Source organism: Pristiophorus japonicus, chromosome 14, assembly GCF_044704955.1.
Source record: "Pristiophorus japonicus isolate sPriJap1 chromosome 14, sPriJap1.hap1, whole genome shotgun sequence".
Classification (NCBI taxonomy): Eukaryota; Metazoa; Chordata; class Chondrichthyes; family Pristiophoridae; genus Pristiophorus; species Pristiophorus japonicus.
Window position 1 is genome coordinate 27101694 of NC_091990.1, and position 23491 is coordinate 27125184.

At 51.1% G+C, this 23491-nt stretch overlaps 1 protein-coding gene across 1 annotated transcript in view; it reads right to left on the reverse strand.

The window, feature by feature from the left end:
* The window catches only part of slc9a1a (solute carrier family 9 member A1a), a 107424-nt gene that overhangs the window by 38483 nt on the left and 45450 nt on the right, over positions 1-23491 (reverse strand). Inside the window, exons 2-6 of the mRNA XM_070899038.1 lie at positions 15143-15603; positions 10303-10553; positions 9566-9783; positions 5618-5814; positions 745-834 (exon numbers count right to left, since the gene is read on the reverse strand). Coding sequence (XP_070755139.1) covers positions 745-834; positions 5618-5814; positions 9566-9783; positions 10303-10553; positions 15143-15603 — 1217 coding nt within the window. The remainder of the gene's footprint in view (positions 1-744; positions 835-5617; positions 5815-9565; positions 9784-10302; positions 10554-15142; positions 15604-23491) is intronic.

Here is a 23491-nt window from a genome sequence, read left to right on the forward strand (position 1 = left end):
ATCTGCTGGCTGATGTCAGTGTCATTATTCTATTTTCAAGTGTTCCCTGGTGAAGCAAAGTCCCTTGAACTCTCACGAGTGTCACAGGCCCTCCGCACACCACATAAGTACCATAGGTGCCTCAATCACAACCCATTCCCCACACGGATACCTGCCATCCTCTCACATTGAGTCCAACACACATACAGGAACAGAAGGAGATCATTCAGCCTCTCAGCAGGTTCTGCCATTCAATAAGATCATGGCTGATCAAATTTATTCTTCTTGAGTTGTGGTGCTCAGAACTGAACGCAGTGCTCCAGATGGGTCTAACCAGAGCTTTATACAACTACAGCATAATTTCCATCCCTTTGCATTCCAGCCCCTTTGAGATAAAGGACAACATTTTATCACCATTTTAAATTATTTTTTGTACTTGCCCACTAGATCTTAGTGATTTCTGTACTTGGGCCCCTAAATCTCTCTGCTCCTCTACAGTTCCAAGCTTCTCGCCATTTAGAAATTATTCTACTCTATTGTTCTTGGGTCCAAAGTGGATGACCTCACATTTCTCCATATTGAATGCCATCTGCCACAGTCTTGCCCACTCACTTAATCTATCAACATCCCTTTGTGACACGCTATATACATACTGCAATACCCACCTCTACACCAGGGGTCCCCCACACTACAAATATTGCAATACCCACCTCTACATGACAAGACATTGAGGGGGGCACAGAGAGCACTGGCACCATTCTGTACCTGTGTGTGGATTTCCTCATTGATGGAACGTTTGGAGTCGAGCTTCTTCTTCACAGCGAGCAATTCTACCAATGGTCGAATAGTCATCCCCTGCCAGACAGACAGAAACAATTAGCACTGTGCACAAAAAACTTCCGTGTGGGGTCACTCCCAGTTCCACAGGAATCGATAGTTATATGGATTCTGGCTGATTCGCTGCCAGAGTCTTAGACTCACTATTAGTGCTTTCATTTACAACAACTTGCATTTATATAAGCGCCTTTAACGTAGAAAATGTCCTATTGGTGTTTCACAGGAGTGATATCAAGCAAAAGCATGGTCAAAGAGGTAGATTTTAAGGAGCGTTTTAAAGGAGGAGAGAGAGATAGAGAGGTTCAGGGAGGAAATGTCAGAGTTAGGGTCTAGGCTGCAGAAGGCATGACCAGCAATGGTAGAGCGATGAAAATCAGGGATGTGCAAGAGGCCAGAAGTCAACCTCCTCAAGGCTCCAAATTCAGTAATGCCAACTCTCGGGAATTAATTGTGAGACATGCGATTTTTAATGAAAACTTACCTCAACTCGGGATCTCGCGATTTAACTGTGAAAAGTCATTATTTTCTCCCCCCTACTTTATTAATCTTCGTTACACCTCCTGGTGATTGGCTGCTCTGGGACACGTAGGTTTGGTCAGGCCAATATGTAGTAAGGTTCTTTGATTGACAGCTGTTCACAGGTCTGACAGTTAATTGACAGCAGAGGGAACCAATCACAAAGCCAAGTGATGGGGAACAGTCGATGGAAGAGCAAGGAAGGCGGTGCCACGGCCATTTTGTGAATCTGCATTTCTCCCTGCCCCAGGATGAGCTGGGTTGTGACAGCACTGTGCACAAGTAGGAGATAACATTGTGACCAGGATGATACTGTTACAGTTTTTCATGCTTTCTCCTAAACTAGCTTTTTAGTCGTTATACAGGTTACAAAGAATGAGATCAGTCTCTGAATACTAAGACAAGCAGGAATCAGGACTGTGGGCAGATGCAAGAAAGGAATTTTATCGCGTAGTAATAGGGAGGATGGTGAAGCTCTTCGTGGGGGTGTGGCGGGACGAGGTCCAGCTATTGTTCGAGAAGTTCGGCAGTCAGCGAGTGCGATCTGGTGAGGGTGAGGCTTTGGGGGGGCGGGGGATGGGGGGTGAGAGAGATGGTGGGGAGTGACAGTGAGATGGAGTAAAGAGACAGGGAATGGTTGAAAGATGGAGGTAGATGGAGAAGAGTGGCAGAGAGAAAGAGATGGCGGTAGGAGAGAGATGGGAGAGATAGGCAGAAAGATGGAGGTGGAGAGAGAGGGTGATGGGGAAGAGTAATGGAGACAGAGAGAGATGTGGTACAAAGAGAGGAATGGGAGAAAGAGATGGAGGTATAGAGAGGAAAGGGAGAGGTGGTAGAGAGAGAGATGTGGAAGAGTGACAGGCAGAGGTGGAGATACAGAAAGAAGAATGGAAGAGAGAGATGAAGGTAGAGAGAAAGAGATGGTGGAAGATTGATGCAGAGAGAGAAGGGGGTACAGAGAGGAATGGGAGACAGATAGAATTAGAGGAGGTAATGCGAGAGATAGGAGAGAGGACGAGACACAAGAGAGGGAAAAGAGATCGAGACTGGTGAAAGGGGGAGAGGGATGGAGACGCGAAAGGAAGTGATTGATTGACGGGGCTGAGAGAGGATGTGGGAGAGATGGGGGGAGGAAGAGAGAGACCAGGTAGATAGAGGAACAGAGAAGACAGAGATGAGAAAGAAACTGAGAGGTAGTAGGAAAAAGACAGAGAGACAGGGGAGAGAAATTGACAGCGAGATGTGAGGGAGAGAGAATAGGAGGGAGCAGAAGAGAGAAAGCAGTGGTGTTGTGGAGCGAAACCGGAAGCAAAGGGGAGAAAGGAAGGGAGACAAAGGGGACGGGTTGGGACAGGGCGGGGGGAGGTGAGAGAAGAGGAGAAAGGAGGAGACTGATAGATGGATGGGGGAACAGGAAAGAGGATGGCGATGAGGAGGGTGCACAAGTTTTTAGGCTGCACCAGATGGTTTTCTTGAGTGCAGCGACAAAAATAATTCCTGTAGGTAAGCCCAGACGCCCTGTTAACTGGTGACTTTATATGCCAATATCCAGTAATGTAGCATTGCCCAAGGTCAATCAGAACAATCTTGCTGTAATTTGCTAATTGGATATGATAGCGGCCCTACCATGTATTTGGATAATGGAAGAATAATCCAGTGGTTACCAAACTGGGGTCTGCGCAGACACGCCGATAAACAGCAGAAGGGGAGGGAAAAAACCCTAAAGCACTCAGCAGTTGTGTAGTGAATAGGCGGGCAGTAAAGGGTTACACCTGAAACGGTGCCAGTGTTCCTAATACTGAGCCTAATCACACTCCAGGAAGAGCAGGGAAGTGTCATGCAGTGAAATATTCAACAGGCATGTTGCTGAACCTGTAAGGTTATCTATCTTTCAGCGGAAGGGAAGGTAAGTTTTCACATCCCCACCGCACCCCCAAAAAACGTACCTTTGGTTGGTAGCTGCAGGGACTGCATTGTGTGGTGGTTGGGTTGGGGACCAGGTGAAGTGTGGTGATAACGGACAGGATTTTAAAAAAACATTTCTTTTTTGTAAAGCATTTTCAGATGCAGTAATATAGGGCCCAAGTTTCCACACGATAAAAAACGGGCGCCCCTCTGAGCTGGGCGCCCGTTTTTTGCGCCTAAAACGGCGCCTAAAAAAAAAACTCGTGATTCGGGAGCGTTGTGCAGCTCCTTGTCTACCTGGCGCGGTGCCCAGGGGGGCGGAGCCTACACTCGCGCCGATTTTGTAAGTGGGAGGGAGCGGGTACTATTTAAATTAGTTTTTTTCCTGCCGGCAACGCTGCGCGTGCACGTTGGAACGTTCGCACATGCTCAGTGTGAAGGAAACATTGGCACTCGGCCATTTTTGTAGTTCTTTGCAGCTGTTTAATTTTTGAACATTTTTTAATAAAAGCACATTGCCATCAGCACATCAGCACTTGCAGCCTTCTCACTGTCTCCTCCCTCCTCCCCCCGCGGGAAGAACGGGCGCCTCCTCTCTCCTCCTCACCCCCCCCCCCGCGGGAAGAACGGGCGCCTCCCCCCCGCGGGAAAGAACGGGCACCTCCTCCTCTTCTCCCCCCCTCCACCCCGCGGGAAGAACGGCGCCTCAGGCTGACTGCAGCATTCTCCGTGGCTGAAGCACTTTCACACAGGTAGGAAGATGGTTTATTTAATCTTTTCTTTGCTTATAAATGTTTATTCAGGTTGGATTTATTTGTATAATATTTGTAGAAGTATAAATAAGGATTTATTGTAGAATTTAATGAGTTCCCTTCCCCCCCCACCTCGTTCTGGACGCCTAATTTGTAACCTGCGCCTGATTTTTTAATGTGTAGAACAGGTTTTTTCAGTTCTACAAAAATCTTCACTGGCGCCATTCTAACTTAGTTTAGAGTATGTTTTCACTGTGGAAACTTTGAATTCAGGCGTCAGTGGCCGGACACGCCCCCTTTTGAAGAAAAAATTCTGTTCCAAAGTAGAACTGTTCTACCTGACTAGAACTGCAGAAAAGAAAATGTGGAGAATTGCGATTTCTAAGATAGTCCGTTCTCCACCAATTGCTCCTAAAAATCAGGCGCAAATCATGTGGAAACTTGGGCCCATAGTATTGTAAAGAGCTGTCACCAGTTACAGGTTAAATAAAGTCACTAATGAGGTTTATAAACCAAATAATAGCAACTCAAGGATTTTTAAGAGTTTGTCTCATGATTTATGAGATGGTGGGGTTGGTATTACTGCAAATCAGACCTCAGGATGACCTCCAATTTGCTGTGTAGTGGACACAGAAACTGTTATTCATACTCAGGAAACGCCCTAAAAAATAGGAATTGTCACTGTAATTGTGCAAGAGGAAATCATCGCAACTGTTCGTGCTCACTGACTTTTGCTGCTGCTCATGCGCTCGCTCATTGTTACAGCAATGATGAGGCCAGTGAATGAACAACTAAGAGATTCCAACTCTCGCAGGCCAGCTGCACCTTTACTGAGAGATTGTATTGTGGCCCACCTTGCACCCTCCGTAAACCTGAGTTCATCTAAAACTCTGCTGTCCGTATCATAACTCGCACCGTCCAGTTCAGTAGCTCGCTGACCTACATTGGCACCCAGTGCGGCAACGCCTCCATTTTAAAATTCTCATCCTTGTGTTCAAATCCGTCCATGGCCTCGCACCTCTCTATCTCTGTAACGTCCTCCAATCCTCCAATCCTACAACCCTTCAAAATATCTGCGCTTCTCCAATTCCAACCTCTTACAAATCCCCAATTTTCATCGCTCCACCATTGCCTTCAGCTGCCTAGGTCCTAAGCTCTGGAATTCCCTCCCTAAACCTCTCCGCCTATTCATCATTCTCTCTTCCATTAAGACGCTCCTTAAAACTTTGACCAAGCTTTTGGTCATGGGTCCTAATATCTCGTGTGGCTCAGTGTCAAATTTTGTTTGATAACACTCTTGTGTAGTGTCTTGGGATGTTTTACTATGTTAAAGGTGCTATATAAATGAAAGTTGTTTTTGAGCTAGGATCCCCACAGCAGAGAAGTAACAAGTGGCACGGAATTAGCTGGCCAGCCAAGCACCAGCGCAAACATGGAAACAACATACAAGCCCCAGCACACACTTGGAAACATACAAGCCCCAGCACACATGGAAACAACATACAAGCCCCAGCTCATACATGGAAACAACATATACACCCCAGCTCATACATGGAAACAACATATACACCCCAGCTCATACATGGAAACAATATACAAGCACCAGATAAATCAGAAAATAAACAGACCTGAACGAAGACGGTGAAGAAGATGACGGTGATAATGGCGGTGAGGAACATGGCTTGAGGGAACGAGTCACTCAGCAGATAGCCGAGTGAGAAGGCGATGGCTCCTCGCAGCCCCCCATACGAGATTATAAACTGGTCCTTGGGGGTGAGTTTCACAATGCGGAATCTGTTAATTATTAAGCTCAGACCCAAGACGCCTGAAAAAAAATTGCAGTCAGTCACGCGCACAGTAATTCACTATATAGTCCCCACCATCTCCCTCTAGACTGTCCCATCAAACACTCCCAGGGCAGGTACAGCATGAGTTAGATACAGAGTAAAGCTCCCTCTACACTGTCCCAAACACTCCAGGACAGGTGCAGCACAGGTTAGATACAGAGTAAAGCTCCCGATACACTGTTCCATAACAAACTAACCCCAACTGCATCCAGTAACAACTTAATTGTGAATTATTCCATTGCTGACAGTCAGATGTGGATCGAAAATTAGTTTTTAAATTGAGGATCTTCTCGTTCCCTGATAGTCCAGCAGCCTCTACAAGCAGCAGGAATTCAGTTGGTATCTGAGTCAAGGGCCCAATCTTGTAACCAGCCAATCCTGGTCCTGTCCTCGGCTAGTGTCTGGGCATTTCCAGCTGCAGTCACTATATACAGCACAGAAGCTGGCTATTCGGCCCAACAGGTCTATGCCGGTGTTTATGCTTCGCATAAGTCACTGTACTGTCACGGAGCAGGGAAGCTTGAGGAAAGTCAGGCTGCCTCTTAAGTGCCTGTAATGTATGCACCTGAGAGTATGCTCACAGGTTTGTAGAGCTGTTGCAGGAGCCCATGTTCCATTTTTTATGCAGTGCGTGAGGTTGCAGCCCCTCTTCCATTATTTGAAGGGGCTGCTCCTCAAATTCTGTTTGCACTTCAGTCCCACACTCCTGATCTTTGGACACCCTGTGTGGAGGGGAGCGGGCAGGTCGGAAGGCCTCCTCGTAGGATGCTCCTGGGCATGGCCATGGGGGCCATCAGCCGGTCCAGGCAGCGGGCGGTCGAGGGGGTCATTCAGCATGGATTTGTGAAAGGGAAATCATGCTTGACAAATCTTCTGGAATTTTTTGAGGACGTTTCCAGTAGCGTGGACAAGGGAGAACCAGTTGATGTGGTGTATTTGGACTTTCAGAAGGCTTTCGACAAGGTCCCACACAAGAGATTAATGTGCAAAGTTAAAGCACATGGGAGTGGGGGTAGTGTGCTGACATGGATTGAGAACTGGTTGGCAGACAGGAAGCAAAGAGTAGGAATAAATGGGGACTTTTCAGAATGGCAGGCAGTGACTAGTGGGGTACCGCAAGGTTCTGTGCTGGGGCCCCAGCTGTTTACATTGTACATTAATGATTTAGACGAGGGGATTAAATGTAGTATCTCCAAATTTGTGGATGACACTAAGTTGGGTGGCAGTGTGAGCTGCGAGGAGGATGCTATGAGACTCCAGAGTGACTTGGATAGGTTAGGTGAGTGGGCAAATGCATGGCAGATGAAGTATAATGTGGATAAATGTGAGGTTATCCATTTTGGTGGTAAAAACAGAGAGACAGACTATTAACTGAATGGTGACAGATTAGGAAAAGGGAAGGTGCAACAAGACCTGGGTGTCATGGTACATCAGTCACTGAAGGTTGGCATGCAGGTACAGCAGGCGGTTAAGAAAGCAAATGGCATGTTGGCCTTCATAGCGAGGGGATTTGAGTACAGGGGCAGGGAGGTGTTACTACAGTTGTACAGGGCCTTGGTGAAGCCACACCTGGAGTATTGTGTACAGTTTTGGTCTCCTAACTTGAGGAAGGACATTCTTGGTATTGAGGGAGTACAGCAAAGGTTCACCAGACTGATTCCCGGGATGGCGGGATTGACATATCAAGAAAGACTGGATCAACTGGGCTTGTATTCACTGGAGTTCAGAAGAATGAGGGGGGATCTCATAGAAACGTTTAAAATTCTGACGGGTTTAGACAGGTTAGATGCAGGAAGAATGTTCCCAATGTTGGGGAAGTCCAGAACTAGGGGTCACAGTCTAAGGATAAGGGGTAAGCCATTTAGGACTGAGATGAGGAGAAACTTCTTCACCCAGAGAGTGGTAAACCTGTGGAATTTCTCTACCACAGAAAGTTGTTGAGGCCAATTCACTAAATATATACAAAAAGGAGTTAGATGTAGTCCTTACTACTCGGGGGATCAAGGGGTATGGCGAGAAAGCAGGAATGGGGTACTGAAGTTGCATGTTCAGCCATGAATTCATTGAATGGTGGTGCAGGCTCGAAGGGCCGAATGGCCTACTCCTGCACCTATTTTCTATGTTTCTATGTTTCAGCCTGACTGCCTGCCTCTCTTCCACGCTTACATTCGAGCCAGGGTGTCCCTGGAGATGGAGCACGCGGTGTCCACCGGTACGCTCGCGGCCTTCCGTGAGAGGTGGACGCCGGAGGGACTGGAGTGCATCATCACCCGCGGCAATCAAATTTTTAATTTGATGTTTTGTCGAAAGTTTAATTTGTTTATTGTGCTGGGTTTAGTGCCCCCCCACCCGTCCCCCACTTTTAGCCAGGGGGCACTTGTATAATTTGTGTTTTAGTGCCTCAAAAACCCTCCTAAAAACAAAAAAAAACCAAGAGGGCACTTGAAAAGTGTTTTGGAGTGTCCCCCCCCCACACTTTAATCAGGGGGCACTTGATTTTCTGATTACAACAAAAATAGTTGTAGAGCTGTTGCAGGAGCCCATGTTCATTTTTTATGCAGTGCGTGAGGTTGAAGCCCCTCTTCCATTATTTGAAGGGGCTGCTCCTCGATTTCTGGCTGCACTTCAGTACCACACTCCTGATCTTTGGGTACCTGGTGGGGAGGGGAGCGAGCAGGTCGGAAGGCCTCTTTGTGTGATTGCTCCTGGGCTTGGTCAAGGTGGCTATTAACAGATCCAGGCAGCGGGCGGACAAGGGGGTTGTTCAGCCTGACTGCATGCCTCTCTTCTGTGGCTGCGTTCGCACCAGGGTGTCCCTGAATATGGAGCACGCGGTGTCCAGTGGTAGGCCGAGGCTTTCCGCGACAGACAGACAGACAGATTTTTGAGTGATAAGGGAGTAAAGGGATATTATAGGGAGCAGGCAGAGAAGTGGAGCCGAGCCCATGATCAGATCAGCCATGATCTTATTGAATGGCGGAACAGGCTCGAAGGGTCAAATGGCCTACTCCTAACTCCTATTTCTTATGTTCTTGTGACAGGTGGACACCGGAGAGACTGGAGTGCACCATCACTCCTGGAAACCAAATTTTGATTTGATTTGTTAGATTTTCTTAAACATTTTTGGTTAGTTTTCAGCTTCTAGTTGTGTCCCTTTAACAAGGTCGCACTTGGTTTAATTGTATAATTTAAAAGAGTTGTAGAGCTGTTGCATTGTGAGTGGCTTAACCAGTCACGTGATGTTCAAAAGACCCAATAAAACCCCAGTCAGTTGGGTCTAGGTCATCCATGATGAGGTATGCAATTGTGAGCCTAGTGGATAAACTGGTAATGTGTAGTTTGATTGTTAAACCTTTGTTAATAAACCAACTAGTTGTTAATAGCGATGTGTTGCTGAGTTCTTAAGCAAAGAACTAAGCAGCAAATAATTACAGTGCCCAACTGAAGTCACCTAACTCAGCAGACTAGAAATTAAACATTTAGAGTTCAACTGCTCAGATTTGCTCAGGCTACTTGGAAGCATCAGAAAACGTTAAATTGAATCCCAAATTACAGATAGTTTTTGGCTGTGAATCTACTCATCAGAAGCCATTTTACATATTCCCCATGAACACCCGAGGACACTGGGGCTGCACCCAGCTGTACCGCTGGATATTTACTCACTGCTGCCCAAGTGCACAGTAATTTACTGAGCCCCATGGGGCCCCCGTTCAGCCTGCGAGGTCTTACCTAGGACTCGAGCAATGAGGCAGAAAGCCAGCGTGCTGCAGACGAAGATCCAGTTCCATTGGTGCTTACCAGCGACCGTGGACACACCCAGGAAGATGAAGATGAGAGTCTCACTCACGCTGCTCCACATCTTCAGGAAGTACTTGATGGTGGTGTGAGATTTATGAGAGATATTTGCCTCCACATAAGGACGCATGACCACTCCACAGGCAATGAGGCTGCAGAACACAAACACCAACACACAACTCAACCAGCACTCTGAAAGTCTTAACAAACCAGACTACAGCAAATGTATGGTGCAAGAGAAAGGAGAGCTCGTTGCACCCCCACCGCCTGCCCCTCGTCCCTTCTCCCCACCCTTGTAACTGTACACTCCCAGCAGTAACTGTATCTTCCTACCAGGCATCAACAGTAACTGTAGCCTCTCAACACGTACCAGCAGTAACTGTACCGTTCCACCAGTCACCAGCAGTAACTGTACCGTTCCACCAGGCACCAGCAGTAACTGTACCGTTCCACCAGGCACCAGCAGTAACTACCATTCCAACAGGCACCAGCAGTAACTGTCCCATTCCACCAGGCACCAGCAGGAACTACCATCCCACCCGGCAATAGCAGTGACCGTAGGAGAAGGAATCCAACATACCACCACATTCATCAGCCAGTGCAGGAAAGTCAAATAGCTTGATTCTCACATGGGAATACATTATCTGCTCAGCAGCTTTGAGGACACTTACGCCATGATTCCCGAGAGATGGAAGATCTCTGAACACAAGTACGCCATGTAGCTGTAAAGGAAAACGAAGAGAGGCTCGATAACACGAATGTGAGCTGTAAAGCGGGAGGTGAAGGCAGCGATAATTCCAAATAAAACCCCGACAAAGATACCTCCGAAAGATACGACGAAGAAGGACAGGATTCCAAGGACCACCTCCTTGATTCCGATTTCAGGAGCACGAGCATATTCCTCAAAGAGGTGATACAGCACCTGTATAATTAACACACACACTAAGCAAATTAAATGGCTCAGCAACAGTGTACAATCACATGGTAACAACAGAGAATAAAGGGAGGGTGCGGGGGTGGCGGGAAAGAATGGGGAGGGGGGCAGGGAGAGAGACCGGGGGGGGAGGGAGATAGAATCGGGGATGGGGGGGAGAGATAGAATCGGGGGTGGGGGGGGGGGGGAAAGAGAGATAGAATCGGGGGGAGGGGGAGGGAGATAGAATCGGGGGGGAGGAGGAGGGAGATAGAATCGAGGGGGAGGGGGAGGGAGATAGAATCGAGGGGGAGGGGGAGGGAGATAGAATCGGGGGGGGAGGAGGAGGGAGATAGAATCGAGGGGGAGGGGGAGGGAGATAGAATCGAGGGGGAGGGGGAGGGAGATAGAATCGGGGGGGAGGGGGAGGGAGATAGAATCGGGGGGGAGGTGGAGGGAGATAGAATCGGGGGGAGGGGGAGGGAGATAGAATCGAGGGGGAGGGGGAGGGAGATAGAATCGAGGGGGAGGGGGAGGGAGATAGAATCGGGGGGGGAGGGGGAGGGAGATAGAATCGGGGGGGGAGGGGGAGGGGTAGGGAGATAGAATCGGGGGGGAGGGAGATAGAACTGGGGGAGGGGATAGAATCGGGAGAGGGAGGAAGAGGGAACGGGGGGGGGGGTAGATAGAATCGGGGGGGGTGAGAGAGATAGAATCGGGGGTGTGAGTGGGATAGAATCGGGGGTGGGGGGAGGGAGATAGAATCGGGGGAGGGAGAGAGAACGGGGGGGGGCAGAGATAGAATCAGGGGGTGGGGGAAGAGGGAGATAGAATCAGGGGAGGGAGAGAGAGATAGAATTGGGGAAGGGATAGAGAACAGGGGGGGTGAGGGAGATAGAATCGGGGGAGTGAGGGAGATATAGAATCAGGGGGGTGAGGGAGATAGAATCAGGGGGGTGAGGGAGGGGGGAACGGAGATAGAATCGGGGGGGGTGAGGGAGATAGAATCGGGGGAGGGAGATAGAATGGGGGGGGGGAGGAGAATGGAGGGGGTGGGGGGAGGGAAGGGAGATAGAATCGGGGGAGGGAGAGAGAATGGGGGGAGAGGGAGAGAGAATGTGGGGAGGGGGGGAGAGAACGCGGGGGAGGAGAGAGAACGGGGGGGAGGAGAGAGAACGGGGGCGGGGGGAAGAGAGAACGAGGGGGGGGGGGGGGAGAGAGAACAGGGGTGAGGAGAGAGAACGGGGGGGGAGGAGAGAGAACGGGGGGGGAGGAGAGAGAACGGGGGGGGAGGAGAGAGAACGGGGGGGAGGAGAGAGAACGGGGGGGGAGGAGAGAGAACGGGGGGGAGGAGAGAGAACGGGGGGGAGGAGAGAGAACGGGGGGGAGGAGAGAGAACGGGGGGGAGAGAGAGAGACGGGGGTGAGGACAGAGAACGGGGGGGAGGAGAGAGAACGGGGGGAGAGGAGAGAGAACGGGGGTGAGGACAGAGAACGGGGGTGAGGAGAGAGAACGGGGGTGAGGAGAGAGAACGGGGGGGAGGAGAGAGAACGGGGGTGGAGGAGAGAGAACGGGGGTGGAGGAGAGAGAACGGGGGTGGAGGAGAGAGAACGGGGGGGGAGGAGAGAGAACGGGAGGGAGGAAAGAGAACGGGGGGGAGGAGAGAGAACGGGAGGGAGGAAGAGAACGGGGGGGAGGAGAGAGAACGGGGAGGGAGGAAAGAGAACAGGGGGGGGGGGGGAGGAGAGAGAACAGGGGGGGGGGGGAGGAGAGAGAACGGGGGGGGGAGGAGAGAGAACAGGGGGGGAGGAGAGAGAACGGGGGGGGGGGGAGGAGAGAGAACGGGGGGGGGGGGGAGAGAGAACAGGGGGGAGGAGAGAGAACAGGGGGGAGGAGAGAGAACGGGGGGGAGGAGAGAGAACGAGGGGGAGGAGAGAGAACGGGGGGGAGGAGAGAGAACGGGGGGGAGGAGAGAGAACAGGGGGGACTAGAGAGAACAGGGGGAGGAGAGAGAACAGGGGGGAGGAGAGAGAACGGGGGGGAGGAGAGAGAACGGGGGGAGGAGAGAGAACGGGGGAGGAGGAGAGGGAACGGGGAGGAGGAGAGGGAACGGGGGGGGGGGGTGAGGAGAGAGAACAGGAGGGGTGAGGAGAGAGAACGGGGGCAGGGGGGTGAGGAGAGAGAACGGGGGGGGGGGGTGAGGAGAGAGAACGGGGGTGGGTGAGGAGAGAGAACAGGAGGGGTGAGGAGAGAGAACGGGGGCAGGGGGGTGAGGAGAGAGAACGGGGGGGGGGGGTGAGGAGAGAGAACGGGGGGGGTGAGGAGAGAGAACGGGGGCAGGGGGGTGAGGAGAGAGAACGGGGGGGGGGGGTGAGGAGAGAGAACGGGGGTGGGTGAGGAGAGAGAACAGGAGGGGTGAGGAGAGAGAACGGGGGGGTGGGGTGAGGAGAGAGAACGGGGGGGGGTGAGGAGAGAGAACGGGGGGGGGTGAGGAGAGAGAACGGGGGGGGGTGAGGAGAGAGAACGGGGGGGGGTGAGGAGAGAGAACGGGGGGGTGAGGAGAGAGAACGGGGGGGGGGGGTGAGGAGAGAGAACGGGGGAGGGGGGTGAGGCGAGAGAACGGGGGGGGTGAGGAGAGAGAACGGGGGGGGGTGAGGAGAGAGAACGGGGGGGGGGTGAGGAGAGAGAACGGTTGGGGGTGAGGAGAGAGAACGGGGGGGGGGGGGGTGAGGAGAGAGAATGGTGGGGGGGGTGAGGAGAGAGAACGGGGGGGGTGAGGAGAGAGAACGGGGGGGGGTGAGGAGAGAAAACGGGGGGGGGGTGAGGAGAGAGAACGGGGGGGGGAGAGGAGAGAGAACGGCGGGGTGAGGAGAGAGAATGGGGGGGGGGTGAGGAGAGAGAACGGGGGGGGGGGTGAGGAGAGAGAACGGGGGGGGGTGAGGAGAGAGAACGGGGGGGGTGAGGAGAGAGAACGGGGGGGGGGGGGTGAGGAGAGAGGACGGGGGGGGGGTGAGGAGAGAGGACGGGGGGGTGAGGAGAGAGAACGGGGGGGGGGAGAGGAGAGAACACGGCGGGGGGAGGAGAGAGAACGGGGGGGGGGGGAGGAGAGAGAACGGGGGGGGGGGAGGATAGAGAACGGGGGGGGAGGAGGAGAGAGAGAACGGGAGGGAGGAGGAGAGAGAGAACGGGGGGGGAGGAGGAGAGAGAGAACGGGGGGGAGGAGGAGGGAGAACGGGGGGGTGGAGGGAGAGAGAATAAGGAGGGGGGAGGATAGAGAACGGGGGGGGAGGAGGAGAGAGAGAACGGGAGGGAGGAGGAGAGAGAGAACGGGGGGGGAGGAGGAGAGAGAGAACGGGGGGGAGGAGGAGGGAGAACGGGGGGGTGGAGGGAGAGAGAATAAGGAGGGGGGTGGAAAGAGGAGCGGGGAACGGGAGAAGAGAGCAAGGGTGCGGGAGGGTGAAAGAGAGGGGTGGGTAAAGAGAGGGGGAGAGAGAGGGAGGGGAAGGGGGGGGAAAGAGAGTGGGGGAAGAGGGGGGTGGAAGAGAGGGGAGGAAGAGAGGGGGGTGGAAGAGAGGGGGGTGAAGAGGGGGGGTGGAAGGGGGGAAAGAGAGGGGGGAAAAGAGGGGGGGAAAGAGAGAGAGAGGGCAGAGAGATGGGGCGCGGGGGGCAGAGTGATGGGGCGCGGGGGGCAGAGAGATGGGGCGCGGGGGGCAGAGAGATGGGGCGCGGGGGGCAGAGAGATGGGGCGCGGGGGGAAGAGAGATGGGGCGCGGGGGGCAGAGAGATGGGGCGCGGGGGGCAGAGAGATGGGGCGCGGGGGGCAGAGAGATGGGGCGCGGGGGGCAGAGAGATGGGGCGCGGGGGGCAGAGAGGGGGCATGGGGGGGAAGAGAGAGGGGGCGTGGGGGGGAGAGAAGGGGCGCGGGGGGAGCGAGGTGGTGTGGGGGTGAGAGAGGGGGCGCGGGGGGGAGAGAGGGGGCGTGGGGGGGAGCGGGGGGGAAGAGAGGGGGCGTGGGGAGTGAGAGAGGGGGTGCGCGGGGGAAGAGAGAGGGCGCGGGGGGAGAGGGGAGGTGCGGGGGGGGGAGGGAGAGCCGGGGGCAGATCGGTGGGTGGAGAGATCGGCAGGCGCGGGGGGAGAGAGCGGGGGGCTCTGGGGGGGTGCGGGGGGAGAGAGAGCGGGGGGGGCGCGGGGGGAGAGAGCGGGGGGGGGGCGCGGGGGGAGAGAGAGCGGGGGGGGCGCAGGAGGAGAGAGCAGGGGGAGAGAGCGGTGGGCGCGGGGGGAGAGAGCAGGGGGAGAGCGCGGTGGGCACGGGGGGAGAGAGCAGGGGGAGAGCGCGGTGGCGCAGGGGGAGAGCGCGGGGGGGGGAGAGCGGGGTGCGCGGGGGGAGAGAGCGGGGGGGGGTGCGGGGGGAGAGAGAGCGGGGGGGGGCACGGGGGGAGAGAGAGCGGGGGGGGCGCAGGAGGAGAGAGCAGGGGGAGAGAGCGGTGGGCGCGGGGGGAGAGAGCAGGGGGAGAGCGCGGGGGGGGGGGCGTGGGTGGGGGGAGGGGAAGAGGTGTATGAATTTGAATTTTGTGCTGGACAGAAGCTGCTGCACTCACCACAGTGACTGCATCATTGAGCAGTGACTCCCCAAAAACTAGGATGTGCAGGAATTCATTGATGTGAATCTCCTCAAAGACGGCCAGCACAGCCACAGGATCCACGGCAGAGATGATGCTGCCGAACAGCAGGTTTGCCAACAGGCTGATTTTATTCAGATCAGGCCCACCGACCTGACACACTGCGTACATCAGTACCCCAACGAAGGATGCATTCCACAGTGTCCCAATCACAGCAAAGCTCAGGATCGTTCCCAAGTTCTCAATGAAAGGTCGGATGGGTAAGAAGTAGCCGGCGTCCAGAATGATGGGCGGAAGGAGATAAAAAAAGAATACATCTGCTTTCAAGATGGGAGGATCTTCGCCCACAGCCTTTATCAGTCCCCCCACTATCAGACCCACACACACCAGCAGGCAGCTTTCTGGGACAATCGAAGACAGGTTTGGCAGGAAATGAAAACCTAAAAATACAAAACAACCATCAGTGAACTGGTAAAACATTCCACAAGACACAAGACTCCCAAAGCAAGTGCTCTACTTGGAACTCCTACACGGCAAGGGAGCCCTAGGTAGGAAGAGGAAACATTTCAAGGACACCCTCAACGCCTCCTTGATAAAGTGCAACATCCCCACCGACACCTGGGAGTCCCTGGCCAAAGACCGCCTTAAGTGGAGGAAGAGCATCCGGCAAGGCGCTGAGCACCTCGAATCCTGTCGCCGAGAGCATGCAGAAATCAAGCACAGGCAGCGGAAGGAGCGTGCGGCAAACCAGGCTCCCCACCCACCCTTTCCTTCAACCACTGTCTGCCCCACCTGTGACAGAGACTGTAATTCCCTTATTGGACTGTTCAGTTACCTGAGAACTCACTTTTAGAGTGGAAGCAAGTCTTCCTCGATTTCAAGGGACTGCCTATGATGATGAAAACATTCCAGCAGTAACACAAATCATTGGCAACAGATGGAGAAACACACACTGAGTTCTTTGATAGTCACAACTTGGCAAGTGTGAAAGCAATGCAGAGCTGACAGTTAGTCACCTTCACACATCAAGATCCGTGATTCACATCAAAATGTTATCTAAACTTGTACCTACCTTAAAGTCAGCAAGTTGCATTTATATAATGTAGCAAACATCTCCAGAGATATGAGTATCGAGCAGTTTTGGGATGGCTTGGAGAGGAGACAGAAACTATCGTTACAAAAATAAGTTTTAACGGCAGAGAAATTTAGAGAAGAGATTTTGTCTGATTCAGAGTATGGGCATGGCATGGGTGAGGCCATGGAGGATGGTAGATGAGGACTAGGATTTTGAATTCAATGTTGTGGGTGTTGGGAGGTGGGGAGGCAGGACTGGAGGTTCCAGCAAAGTGTTGGATGAGTTGAAGTTTGTGTCGGGTGGAGTTTGATACTGTTGAGGAGAGCACCAAATGGATACTTGATAATTGCAAAAGTATGAGGCAAGAGCAGAGGTGATGGAAGGCAAATGGGGTTTGAAGCTCAACTCAAGGGGCAACAGGGCAAGAACAATCTGGTTTTGCCTGCACGAAAGGCAGGGGGGAAAAAAAATCAAGTTAGAAAAGTAGGTAGAATTACTGATGCAAACCAAGTATGATGGATTCAGTCTTTGAAATGCTTACTTAAAAGTAACTTTGGGCTTGCTGTCAGAGACGCAATCTAACAAGACAGAGGTGGGCATGGAGTTGAGGGGGAAGGGATGGACTCGCAGAGGAAGATTAGCACTGGATCGCATTAGCATACATGTGGAAACTGGCCTCATGCAAAGAATTATGTCACTCAGGACGGCCAGGTAATCAAGGAAGAGGAGGGGTTTGATAAAACCTTGGGGTGCTCCAGTGGTGACTGCAGGCCATGAGAAGGCTGTAAATGCAATGTTGGATTGAGACAGTGAGGAGTGAGACCGAGACAGTGAGGAGTGGGACCAAGACAGAGCAGTCGTTGAGTAGGACAGAGGAGCAGGATAACTTGGCACGATCATAGTGACAGAGAGCATTGCTGACTTTAACCAGGGTGGACTTGGCATCAAGGGGAAAGCGATTGAAAGTGGAGTGCCTCTTCCCCAGCTCCATACCATTTACACAACAGCAGAATATTTGTAAAAATGACAAAATGAACTAAATGGCTCCTAGGGTGGAAGCTGCTCTCTGACCTGCTCAACTGTATGTGGTCATCCAAGGCTATCCCCTGCTCTTCTACCCCAAATCTCCTGTCTTCCACTCATTATTATTCTGCCTCTGTTGTGAAGGCATTTCAGCTCAACCTGCAAGTTTAAAGCTACAAATTCCAAGTTCAATACCTGCAGCGCACACTGCCCATCCTCCGGCATGCCTTTGCCTCAGTGCTTGCTCAGCTGAAGAAACTTGATTTCCTTCACTTGCGAATTGGACTTTGTTGCTTCACCAACTATACTATTTGATTCATCGGCTGTGCCTTTGCTCTGCTTCAGTCACTTCAAGTCTTCACACTGAATTCTTCTGTCAAATTGTTTTCCAATCTCCTGGACTTCGGTGGACGTCGAAAGACTATGTTTCTGCTTTAAATTACACTGGATTACACCGCTACGTTTCTGCACTGGATTACTCCACAAGACTTCCTGCTGCTCCTCCATCTCTGCTGCAAAAATGTATTTTTCCCTTTGACTGCGACCGTGTCTCTGCTGAACTCGTTCCACTGGTTTCTCAGTTCTCATCAGTGTCATCATCAGAATCGAGGAAGACTTGCTTCCACTCTTAAAATGAATTCTTAGGTGGCTGAACAGTCCAATACAAGAACCACAGTCTCAGTCACAGGTGGGACAGACAGCCATTGAGGGTAAGGGAGGGTGGGACAGGTTTACTGTACACTCTTTCCGCTGCCTGCGCTTGATTTCTGCATGAGCTCGGCGATGAGATTCGAGGTGCTCTGCGCCCTCCCGGATGTGTCTTTGCTGAACTCGTTTTACTGGTTTTTTCCTTTCTACTGGTTTTTCAGCTCTGCTGGCTTCTTGCAAACAGCTGCCAGTTCAGTCCTCCACCAGTTTTCACGACGATCTACCGCAATCCACAAATGTGTGTCAAAGTCGCCATCATCATCTTTCTGCACTGCTACCGATTCTCCTTCCTACAGCACATCTTTGATCTCTCTACACTTCAAATAGCTTCTGGACTTCATTCGCCTGCTTCGGACAGCGGTTGGTCGATGCTCCATGCTGGCCCATCCTGTTCATGTTGACTTTGTCCTTCCATGGGACTTCTGACTTTGACCCTGGTCTCCCTTCTATTGTATCCCGTTAACTACTACATTTAAACATGAGCTTTCCCCGTCTCCATTCGCCTGTGCACTTTGACTGCCACTCCGGACAGAGTCATTCAATATTTTTTCAACTTTTCCCCCTCTTTCCTTTTTCTCTTTATCCCTCCTTGACCGCTCTCTCCTGTCATCATGTCTCATTTCATCTCTCCTCTCTCGGATACTCTGCCCTCCAAAATCCCTACCCCAATCCTTCATTACTCTTCAACCTTCCTATTCTCCTGCCGCCGCCCCAGGTTTGACTCCCTCTAACAGCTTCCCTCTGTGCCTCTCTTGGCATCCTACGAAGGGCCCATCGAGGAACTCATTGCTGACTCCTTACGAGCAGCAACCACAACTGTCCCATCCTACTCTCTTGCCGACCTTCCTGCACCCCCCAGTGCTGACCCTGTGAACGCTGGCAGTGAGGCAGCCATTAATGCCGTCTCCAGAACGTCCGTTCGCTTGCGAACAAGACCCTTCCCATCCATGAGCTTATCGTAAATGATTGCATTGACATCATGGCCCTGATGGAAATCTGGTTGAGGGGCGATGTCACCTTAACCCTCAAATGAAGCCTCCCCGTCCAGCCATACCTTCCATTACTTGCCCCGCTCAGACTGCCGCGGTGGCGGTATGGCTCTCATCAGCAAATCACACCTTGGTCTGTCCCCCTCCTCCTCCGGCACTTTTGCCTCCTTTGAGCATCTCACCCTATTCCACCCCTCACCTCATTTAAAATTCTCATTCTCCACCACCCACCCAAGTACCATAACTATTTTATTACCGATATTTCTTCACTACTTTCCTCCCTCTGCACCGAACGATTTCTCATCCTCGGTGATTTCAACCTCCATCTCAAATCACCATACTCTCTCTCCTCTGAGTTCACTAGTCTCCTGTACTCCTTTAATCTCTCCCTCCATGTAAACTCCCCAACCCATATTCACGGCCATCCCCTCGTCCTTGCTATCTTTCATGGCCTCACTACTCCATCGTGTCAATCGTAGACAAGGCCATCTCTGACCACATCCTCGTATCGCTCTCCACCCACATTCCCTTTCCACTGTCTTCCCCGCCCCCCCAACCCTACTTCCTTCTGTATCCACCCCTGGGAAAAAAACTCTCCCGACTCTCTTGCAACTGCACTTATCAACTCCCAACTGTCCAGCCTTTGGCCCTCCATTCACCATGACATTTCTGCAGCCACCGATCTGCTCAATCACACCCTCACCACCACCTTTGATTCCCTAGTGCATGTTGAAACAATTACTCTCTCTCACCCAGGCCATTCCCCCCGGTACAGTCCTGATCTTTGCTCCCTTAAGTCCAAGGGACGAAGACTTGAATGATATGGCAGACAACTGGTTTAGCCATTCACTGCCAGATCTGGCTGGAGCACATAAAGCACTATTGGGTCCTGCTGTCATGTGCCAAAATCGCTTATTACTCCAGAATGATTCTGAAATGCAAAGATAAACCCTGGCTTCTATTCTCCACTGCTAACTGTCGTTTCAAACCCCTCTCCCCAGTTTTCACCCTCACCTCAGACAATAAGTGTGAGGAGCTCATGGACCTCTTTATCGCTAAGATTGAGACCATCCGTTCGGCCGCCTCTGTCCATTCCCTTCCTTCCCCCTAGCCCATCGGGCCAAACTTCCTCTCATCTTAGTTTCTCTCCGATCTCCCCTCATGACCATTCCGAGCTCATCCTGTCCATGAGACCCACTTCCTGCTCCCTTGACCCTATTCCCACCAAACTGCTGACCACACAACTTCCTTTTCAAAAGTTTCACACAACAGACTGCTCATTGAGGGAATGGAACAACATTTTTCCCCATTTCCTCTTTTTTCTAGACCTTCTATCTGCTTTCCTCATACAGCCACAAGCCATGAACATCACAAATTTCTGCAACATTCAGTATGGGTTAGAAACAGAGTAAAGCGCCCACTGCACTGCGCCAAACACTCCCAGGGCAGCCTTTTTTAATTTGTTCATAGCATGTGGGCAAGGCCGGCATTTATTGCCCATCCATAATTGTCCTCGAGAAGGTGGACGTGAGCCGCAGTCTTGAACTGCTGCAGTCCGTGTGGTGAAGGTACTCCCAGAGTAATGTAAGGGACTGAATTCTAGGATTTTGACCCAGCGATGATGTAGCAATGGCAAAATACTTCCAACTCAGGATGGTGTGGACTTGGAGATGATGGTGTTCCCATGCACCTGTTGCCCTTCCTTCCAGGTGGTAGTGATCGTTTGGGAGGTGCGGGCGAAGAAGCCATGGCAAATTGCTGCAGTGCATCTTGTAGGTGGTACAAACTGCAGCCACAGTGAGTCGGTGGTGGAGGGAATGAATGTTTAAAGTGTTGGATGGGATGCAAGTCAACCATTGTCCTGGATGGTGTCAAGCTTCTTGAGTGTTGTTGGAGCTGCACTCATCCAGGCAAGTGGAGACTTGTGACTTGTAGATGGTGGAAAGGTTTTGGGGAGTCAGGAAGTTACCACAGAATGCCCAGCCTCTGACCTGCTCTTGTACCCACAGTATTTATGTGGCTGGTCCAGTTAACTTTCTGGTCAATGGTACCTTCAGGATGTTGATGGTGGGGATTCGGTGATGGTAATGTCGTTGAATGTCATGAGGCAGTGGTTAGACTCTCTCTTGTTGGAGACCTAGCACTTGTGTGGCATGAATGTTACTTGCCATTTACCAGCCAGGTAGTTACAGTCACTATTACTGATACTAGCTTTTCATTCCAGATTTATTTAATGAACTGAATTTAAATTCCCCAGCTGCCATGGTGGGATCTGAACTCAGGTCTCCAGATCGTTAGTTCAGGCCTCTGGATTACGAGTCCAGTAACATAACCACTATGCTACCGTATCCTAATCATGGTACAGCACGGGCTAGATACAGAGTAAAGTTCCCAGTACACTTCAAACACTCTCAGGGCACGTACAGCACAAGTTAGAAAAAAAAGAGTAAAGCTCCCTCTTCACAGGGCAGGTATAGCACAATTTGATACAGAAGGCTCAATTTTCCTGGCTCATTTGCGCCGTTTTTTTGGCACGCGTGTTTTTTCTGGTGTAATTATTTAATTCAAGGTTTACGCTTGGAATCTACGCCGGCGTAACTGCTTTAGTTACGATTTTTCTACGTGAGGTTTTTTTGACATCATGTCTGCGCCAGTTTTCAGCATTTTTCGCAGTTTGCCCAAAAATGTTTTATCCTAGGTCGGCGTATCTGGCCACTCCCGAAAAACCTTCTGATAAGTTAACAGAAAGCAGCGCACATTGAAAAGTCGGCGCTGAAAGACGCCATTGTTTTTCATCGAAGTTTTTGGAGGGAGTCTCTAACACTTGAAATATCCGTAATAAAGTTCAACTTTTTTTTTACCTTTCAACGGAGTACACGGACATTTCTTAGATTTCTGAAGTTTTCATTTTTTTTTACTCTCTCACCACCACCGAACGTCTTTAAGCAGGGCTGGAGGTGGGTTGCAGCATCGGCTGTCAGAATTGGCCACACTCCCGGACACAGGGGCTTGGGGCTCAGCTGGAAAACAAGCCCTGGGTGGGGGGGGGATCGGAAGGCTCCTGCACTAGGCACAAGACTGCAATGAGTTTGGGGAAGGGGGGGGGGGGTGGAGAGGGGGAGAGGGAGAGAAGGGGAGAAGGGATGAGTTGGTCAGAGCATAAACAAGGAAATAGTGGGGACTTGTAAAAAGGGAACAGCAATAAATCATGGGTGATTTTAATCTCCATATTGATTGGACAAATCAAATTGGTCAGGGCAGCCTTGAGGAAGAGTTCATAGAGTGTATAAGGGACAGGTTCCTTGAGCAGTATATAACAGAACCAACCAGGGGGCAGACTATCTTCGACAGGATTAATAAACAATCTCCTAATAAAGGATCCCCTTGGAATGAGTGATCATAGCATGATCGAATTTCAAATTCAGATGGAGAGTGAGAAAGTTGGATCTCTAACCAGCGTACTAAGCTTAAATAAAGGAGACTATGAAGATATGAAAGCTGAGATCAGCCATGATCTTATTGAATGGCGGTGCAGGCTCGAAGGGCCGAATGGCCTACTCCTGCACCTATTTTCTACGTTTCTAAAGTGTACTGGGAAAATAGATTAAAGTGTAGGACGGTTGATGAACAGTGGTGTACATTTAAAGAGATATTTCACAACTCTCAAGAAAAATATATTCTAGTGAGGAAAGGACGTAAGAGAAAAGATAGCCATCCGTGGCTAACTAAAGAAATAAAGGACCGTGTCCGATTAAAAACAGCAGCATACAATGTGGCCAAAACTAGTGGGAGGACAGAAGATTGGGAATTTTTAAAAAGTCAACAAAGAATAACTAAAAAAATGATCAAGAGAGGGAAGTAAGACTATGAAAGTAAACTAGCACAAAATATAAAAACAGATAGCAAGAGTTTCTATAGGTATATAAAAAGGAAAAGAGTGGCTAGAGTAAATGTTGATCTGTTAGAGAACGAGACCGGGGGATTAGTAATGGGGAACTTGGAGATGGCAGGAACTCTGAACAAATATTTTGTATCAGTCTTTACGGTAGAGGACACTAATAATATTCCAACAGTGGATAGTCAAGGGGCTATGGGGGGAGGAACTTAGCACAATCACAATCACTAAGGAGGTGGTACTCAGTAAGATAATGGGACTAAAGGCGGATAACCCCCCTGGACCTGATGGCTTGCATCCTAGGGTCTTAAGAGAAGTAGCAGTAGGGATAGTGGATGCATTGGTTGTAATTTACCAAAATTCCCCGGATTCTGGGAAGGTCCGAGCAGACTGGAAAACTGCAAGTGTAACGCCCCTATTTAAAAAAAGGCAGACAAAAAGCAGGAAGCTATAGACCAGTTAGCCTAACATCTGTGGTTGGGAAGATGTTGGAGTCCATTATTAAAGAAGCAGTAGCTGGACATTTGGAAAAGCAAAATTTGGTCAGGCATGAATTTATGATGGGGAAGTCATGTTTGACAAATTTGCTAGAATTCTTTGAGGATGTAATGAACAGGGTGGATTAAGGGGAACCAGTG